At 34.2% G+C, this 7,414-nt stretch overlaps 1 protein-coding gene across 2 annotated transcripts; it reads right to left on the bottom strand.

Annotated features, from left to right (window-relative positions):
• Positions 1 to 4,141: 4,141 nt before the first annotated feature.
• LOC146941913 (14-3-3-like protein) lies at positions 4,142 to 6,475 on the bottom strand. 2 transcript variants are annotated; one of them, XM_085755779.1, is made up of 5 exons: positions 5,885 to 6,475; positions 5,440 to 5,562; positions 4,533 to 4,649; positions 4,385 to 4,437; positions 4,142 to 4,317 (listed from the first exon to the last, which is right to left on the bottom strand). In XM_085755779.1, the coding sequence occupies exons 1-5, from the start codon at positions 6,368 to 6,370 to the stop codon at positions 4,185 to 4,187; spliced, it is 912 nt and encodes a 303-aa protein (XP_085611905.1). In that variant the 5' UTR covers positions 6,371 to 6,475; the 3' UTR covers positions 4,142 to 4,184. The 2 variants fall into 2 exon arrangements, with proteins under 2 accessions (XP_085611905.1, XP_085611904.1); XM_085755778.1 differs by having other exon boundaries at positions 4,142 to 4,437.
• Between the last annotated feature and the right edge of the window lie 939 nt (positions 6,476 to 7,414).

The following is a 7,414-nucleotide window of genomic DNA, read 5'->3' as shown; positions in this document are numbered from 1 at the left end:
GACTCCGCCGAAGTATGCATTCCATGCCTCAATCAGAATTGGGACTAAAATTGCAACAGTATGTGGAACGGGACAAAAATACCGGATGTTGAAATGGGTGGATTAAAATCCTATTTAAGATAAAATAGGGATTAAAAGTGAATTGGTCCTATTTACTATGTCACATGGCCTAATCAATTTTAATTTTTTTTTTTTTTGAGAGATAGAGAGAAATTTTATAATAAAAAAAAAAAAAAGTGTTGAGTAAGATCGATTCCAAGATTTTATGACTGACTTCCTTTTTATATTTAATTTACAGGTATCTCTTCTCGCCATGTTTAGATGATAACAGGTTAGACATAGTTGTCAGGAATATATTAAATTTGAATGCCTCTGTTAGAGACCCCAGACCATGTAAAAGGTAGCATATCAGCATTCAGCACTAACATTGCCTTTTAAGGAACACTACCAATAGAAAATCAATTCGTTTTTATGTCTTTGACTATAACTGAACTAAAGAGCATCCAATGTTTTATTCATTGAAGGAAAGGATGAAAAACTGTAGGCAAAACTAGTTAAGATATTTAACCACCTGAATTGCAACATTAGGTTTTCTGTTTGAGCAAACACTTTACACACGCAACATAAAACCAAGATTTATTCCATATAAAAAGTGTTTTGGATTGGACCAAGGCTCAATCCATCAAGAGATCAGGTCTTTCTAAGTCATTAGGTCATAGGTGGACAATTATATAGACTTGCCCAAGAGACACACTAGAGGACCGAGTCAGTTCGTCCGATCGAGTTAGACCCGTCTGATTGAGAACAAAAATCATGATCAGTCTACAGTTGTCCACTAAGACAACTGTAGAAGCTATAATTTCCGGTCTTAACACACTTATCATCGTACGATGAAGTCCTACTTATTGTTGAGGCCCAAACCCAATTACACAACTCTTAGATTATATAAGCTTTGCTCTATCACCTTTCAAGGTGATGCTTCGTTCCAACCCTAGCCACCACCTCAAGCACATGAACCAAACACCGCCGTTAAAGATGCCTTCTTCAACTGGTCTGGCGTATGAAGTTCTTGAACTGAACGTAAAATTGAAGTGATTGAGAAATTAAATAAAAATGTGAAAATAGAGTGAATCACTTGAGTAATGTTGTGTTGTTTCTCATTTGTTGTGACACAAGAGCCAAGAGGTTTGTACTGTTATATAGTTTAGCGCATGTGTGAAATCGCACAGAGTTTGTTGAATTCACAGTTGCATCTTGATTTTGTTGAAACTTCAAATTGTAGTTTTTGTTCAATGTGATTCCATTAAAACTCATTCTTGTAGATGAAATCTCTAAGACTGAACCACGTGTATCTTCTGTCAGATTCTCTTTCTCTTCATTTCTTTAATTTTCTGCACTTATTTTTGTACAAACCAAACAAGTGAAACAACATCAAGATCTTCTTTCTGCTCACACATTCTAATACCAATAAAATTTTACAGATTCAGGAGAAGCCTATACTTATAATCTTGCTACAAAATATAGCCCGTAGCATTAATTTTTCACTTTCAGCCTCTTGTTCAATTTTTTTTTTTCACTTTCAGCCTAGCTTTGGAGCACATGAGTGCGCATCCCCTCGGCAATCCTTTCTAGGAGATCAGCAAGATCTGCATGCGATGATGCTATAGCTAGTCCATAATAATAAAAAAAACAATTTACTTATAGGAACTTAATTTTTATTCAACTGATGTAAATTAGATCATCAAAATATAGGAATCTAGAAATGCCATCGTTTGTAGATTACTAGCTCTCGCCGGGTATAAATGGACAAGTATTTTTCCCTGGATTTTGTTGAGAACTATACAAGTTACAGAGTATTTTCTTTGATCAAACTCAAAGAGTTTAATGATAATTTCGTACGTTTTTCCTTTGTAAATTCTTTTGCTTGCACTAATCGATCAAAAATATGTCCAACGAGCATTGAATGATATTTTTTATTTATAAATAATTTCAACCAAACAATATATGGTTCCAATTTCACCCAATATCAAATGAAAAAACTACTTAAAGCAATTGCCATTACAGTAACCGTAGACAAATATTTGAAAATCGTTCATGCTTTGAAATTGGCATGATAAGTGTTGATGCAACATAAATATAAATAGTGGCATGATCAATGTTGAGAAAACAAATAATTAACGAGAGAGAGAGAGAACAAATATATATAAATTCAACCAATAAGTTTAGGCCACCATGAGACACTTATACACCTAAGTTTTTTTTTAGTTGGCCACCTTACGGGTGACATGGGGATGCATGCTTTAGTCTCAAGAATTTGTCGAACCCATACACGATGGATTGGAATTGAGCAACTTGGATGAATAGTTATGGTGATTTTAAGACTTTTTATAACAAAGATGAAAGAAAAATGATAGTTAAAATAAAAGAGAGTAAGAAAGCAGAGATAGAGAATTTACAAAATAGTTTATGATTGTACACTTCGGTAGTTAAAATGTTCTCCAACATTAAAATGATTTCTTTAACATCATTGCCTTGGAGATTTTGGAGGGTTAAAGCGTGGTTGGTCAACATGTGAAGGATTAAAATAAAAAACACGTGTTTTTGTCAATGACTATTTTGATTAGCGAGTGCACAAACAATACTCCCTCCGTCCCATAATACTTGACACAGTTGACCTTATTACGCATGTCAATGCATAATTTTGAGCTTAAATATCTTGAATAATATTCCCTCCGGTCACATTTATAAGCAAAAATGCACTTTTTAGGTTCATTGAATACATAATGTATTTGGTCAATATATATAGACCAAATACGTTATATATTCAATGAACCTAAAAAATGCATTTTTGCTTATAAATATGACCGGAGGGTATATATTATAAAAAATTATGGAAATTTGATATTTTTAAAATACCCATCGAGACAAATATAATGACATCTTATATGATGTATTATTTATCTTTTGTATATTAGTAGAAAAATATGGTCAAAGTAAGTTAGGTCAACATTACACATTTTCAAATGGGTCATGTATTACGGGAAGAATGGAGTACCTATTTTGTAATTTCACTACATTGAGAGATTGTTCTGAAAACTAGTTGCATTAAAAACAAAACAAAAACCTATTTGCCCTATATTTTTTTTTGCTCCTACAAAGTAACATAATCCTAATCCACATAAGACACATGACGTGAATCGAGGGATAACTCACGAAAATGAACTACCAATAGAAAAGGTAGGTATAACATGAATCACGCTAAAAAGAGACGTGATGCAAGTCTTGGGTTTATCCATATTTATTCTATATTATGTTAGTCAACTGCAATTGGGATTTAGAAACCTGTTATACCACAACATAGAATTGTTTGGGATTTAGTGACTAGGCTTGCAAGCTGTAATAATTGAGAAGTGAAGAATCCAAAATTTAAACTCCAACCCTACATTTTAATGTCCATTGAGCCACCAAATGAGCTGCATCTCAAGGACAATCGCCTCTAATATTGAAAGATGAAAGACTCATTATGACGAACGCTCTGAATTTAGTATTTATCCTACCCTTCACAAACAACAGTTAGTTAATAAGGCAAAACAGTTTTTTTATTTTTTTATTTAAAACAGCCATAAAGTTACTCAGAAAAATAAAAACATAACCATAACACGACAGTCAGTCTTTTAAAAAAAATAAAATATTTGAATGGATTAATGTTAGCGATTTATTCCTTCGATGTTATTTACCTAGCCAGCTAAACTACGCGACAATTGATTAAAAAGACATCGATCCGCAAAAAAAAAAAATAAAAGTAAAGATACAATCACAAGGAAACCATTCCTCTGGAAAAAAGAAAAAGAAAGCACTGCAAATAAATCAGATCACGTGTTCAAAAATACTCAGATTTCGTGATATCAAAATGAAAGAGAATGAATTAAAGCTTAAAATTTTCTTTGAAAACAGAGTTGAAGAACCAACAATTAAAAAACCTAAAAACAACGTGAATTCCTCACATACAAAAACTACCACGAGTTCCCTCAAATATAACAAGTGATAATGACTGACGCCCTACCACGAGTTCATGACCCATAAAAAAAAAACTAATATCCGCTCACCAAATTCGGCGAGATCAAGTTTACTAGAAAGAAGAGAATCTTAAATTTCCAATTCCATATAATAAAACTTCAGTGTCCTCAAGAAAATAGGCAATAATTTGTAAAACACTTAAAAATGGAAGGACAAACTAAAACAGCCCAGGACATCCAGAACTCATAACAGACATGAATTCCTAAAATCTCAGCACCCAAAGAGATTGGCAACAAGCACCTTCTTCCTTCATTCATTAACATATAGAGGAGAAGTTTGATCCTAATTGGCAGTAAAATTTGTTTACTGCTGTTCATCGGGTTTAGGAGCTGCTTCTTTAATTTCATCGGCACCATCATCCTGAAACCAAACAAACCAAGATCAATACATTGATTAAACGAGAAGAAAACAAAAATATATGGGATACAAGAGATATAGCAAACACAAATCAATACCTGCATGTCAGAGGTCCATAGGGTGAGATTATCACGAAGAAGTTGCATGATCAAAGTGCTATCCTTGTATGATTCCTCGCCAAGGGTATCCAGTTCAGCAATTGCTTCATCAAAAGCCTAGTGATTACCAAACAAAAAAATATTCATGAGTATTTAACTTAATATACCATTAGAACAGAAAAAACTCATACTGAAGTTATGCTCTTGCTACTAGGACTATAGAACATTTCAAAATGAAATTTAAAGGAATAAATTCCATGGGGACTACACGAGTAGTACCTAATGTTATTTGGGCACCACCAGTCCCTACAGGCTAGAGCAAGGTGTCGAATATTGATTAGTCGTGAGCAATTTAATTTAATTGTTCATAAAACATTATTTCCTGAGCTAACCACCAATAAACAATACTTGACAACTCATTTTAGGTGTAGGTCAAGTAGGCAATAATAAGGATACCAAAAAAGGAGGTCTGATCCATAAGTGGTTAGTAGAATCCAAAACGCAACATCATTGTTGCTTCAACATAAACGAAATGAAACATTGAGTATGCACGAAGTTTTTCTAATTAATTAACAGCAAAATAATAGATTCCACCGCTGGGGGGCCAATTTCTACACAAATATCCAAAACTCTGATCAAATAGTGTAAGGGCATCAGAATTTATCTAGTTTTACACTGTTTAAGCTAGCTTATGTAAACAGCTTATGCCATGTTCATAAAATGTTTTCAGCTTATTTCCATTACTTCTACAGGAAAACAGTTTGGCTCTATTTTATCTTGAGCGTTGAGATGAGAAAAGCACTTATGCTATAAGCTACAAAATAAGATGTATATCCAAAAAGGCCTTAAAATAACTACAAAATAACACAGTAAATGATAAGCAGTCTCTAAAATTCTATGTTCTAACCTGTTTAGCAAGATTGCAGGCACGATCAGGAGAGTTAAGAATCTCATAGTAAAACACAGAGAAATTCAGAGCAAGACCCAGCCTAATTGGATGAGTTGGTGGCAATTCAGCGTTTGCAATGTCCTGTAAAACAAAGGAACACATTCTTCCATCACAAACCTTTCAATTACAGATCCACAAATACTCCATATATTTCATATACAAAGTACGATATTCATATTAACCAAAGATTGTGAAAAATATTGCAAATGTCTACAAGAAACATAAATAATCGTTCAATATAACAGAATAAAACAAAGAATCATATAAAAATTAATTAAAATTAATTACTATAATCATGTAGAATTGATAAACTTTGTTGAAAATGAAAATTACAAATTAGAGAAAAAACCTAACAGATTTGAATCACAAAATCGAAAACAACAAAAAGGAAAAAACGGTTAACCTGAGCAGATTTGTAAGCGGCGAGAGTGCTCTCAGCAGCCTCCTTACGCTCGGCGCCAGTCTTGAACTCAGCAAGATACCTATGGTAATCTCCCTTCATCTTAAGGTAGAAAACCTTGGAATCACCGGAAGCAGCGGAAGGAATGAGACGGGAATCAAGAAGCTTGAGAATACCGTCACAGATGTTAGAAAGCTCCGATTCGATCTTAGATCGGTAGTCACGGATGACGGAAACGTGATCCTCGTTGCCGCGGCTCTCCTCTTTCTGTTCGATCGAGGAAATGATACGCCACGAAGCACGTCGTGCTCCGATAACGTTCTTGTAGGCTACAGAGAGAAGGTTCCTCTCTTCGACGGTGAGTTCTTCGTTATCGGCGTTGGCGGAGACTTTTTCCATGAACTCCACCATTTCTTCGTAGCGTTCGGCTTGTTCGGCGAGCTTTGCCATGTAAACGTTCTCTTCCCGAGGTGAATGAGCGGCCGCCATTGTTGAATTCTAGAGAGAGAAAGTGAGATCTGGTTTTAGGGATTTTTTTTTTAGAGAGAGAAAGCGAATGAGTTTGTGAGAGAAATAGAAAATGATGAGGAAGACGGAAACCACGAAAGGGAAAGGGTGGTTTTTGATGCAGCTGTTGCCGATAATTGCGTTGGTGGGGTCGTTTTGGAGATTCAATATGAACCGTTGGATGTGAGTTTTTTATTTTTAATTTGAATTATTAATATTTGGAAATTGGAAATTTGTGATAATTAAAAATTAAAAATAGTAAAAGTGACAGCTGTATAACACGGGGTTTTGATCCTCTTGTGTACTATGTGTGGCGGAAATTGTGGTGTCTCTCTGTCATTTGTGAACCGGGAATAGGGTTCGTTTTTGTTGGTTTGAAAAGTTTCAACTTTGGGTATGAACCATTTGAACCAAAAAAGTTACTCCCTCCGTCCCAAAATATAAGTAAAAATTAGTCAACAAAAGCTAATGTACTCCCTCCGGTCCTAAATATAAGCAAATTTGACTTTTTAGATTCATTCAATTAATGATGTATGTGCTCCATAATATGAACCACATACATCATTAATTGAATGAACCTAAAAAGTTAAATTTGCTTATATTTAGAACCGGAGGGAGTATTTGGTTAAAAAAATTATATCAAATACATTAATTTTCATTGACCAATTTTTGCTTATATTTTGAGACAGAGGGAGTACCGATTTCTTTTCTTTTTGTGGAAAAAGGTTATCAAATCAAATGAATAATGATGATGAATTTGGAAAGTAAAGTGAATGGGTTAAGTTGGTTGAATGGGCCCCTTTGAATATTGGATTCGACTATCCATTGCTTGGGCCCTTAATAGTGCTTTTTCAGTACTTTTCTTGTCTTCTTTTTCTTTGTTGGTCCAAGTTAATTTCTTGTCTTCTTTTTCTTTGTTGGTCCAAGTTAATTAAGAACAATTAAATGGGTGGCAGGGTAGGTCATACTAGGCACTAGGCAGGCACTAGTAGATTCTGAAAAAAAAAAAAAAACTGACAAACCTGT

Source organism: Medicago sativa, chromosome 3 (genome assembly GCF_051527215.1).
Source record: "Medicago sativa cultivar Bolivia chromosome 3, Bolivia_mono, whole genome shotgun sequence".
Classification (NCBI taxonomy): Eukaryota; Viridiplantae; Streptophyta; class Magnoliopsida; order Fabales; family Fabaceae; genus Medicago; species Medicago sativa.
Note: the sequence above shows the minus strand (reverse complement) of the source record. Positions and strands in the feature narration are given on the sequence as shown.

Excerpts from the sequence above, each read along its gene's own strand:
- LOC146941913 (XM_085755779.1), bottom strand. The coding sequence starts at position 6,370 with ATGGCGGCCGCTCATTCACCTCGGGAAGAGAACGTTTACATGGCAAAG. Across the intron at positions 4,650-5,439 it reads CCTGCAATCTTGCTAAACAG|GCTTTTGATGAAGCAATTGC; the intron begins GTTAGAACATAG and ends GGTAATCACTAG. Across the intron at positions 4,438-4,532 it reads TATGGACCTCTGACATGCAG|GATGATGGTGCCGATGAAAT; the intron begins GTATTGATTTGT and ends GTTTGGTTTCAG.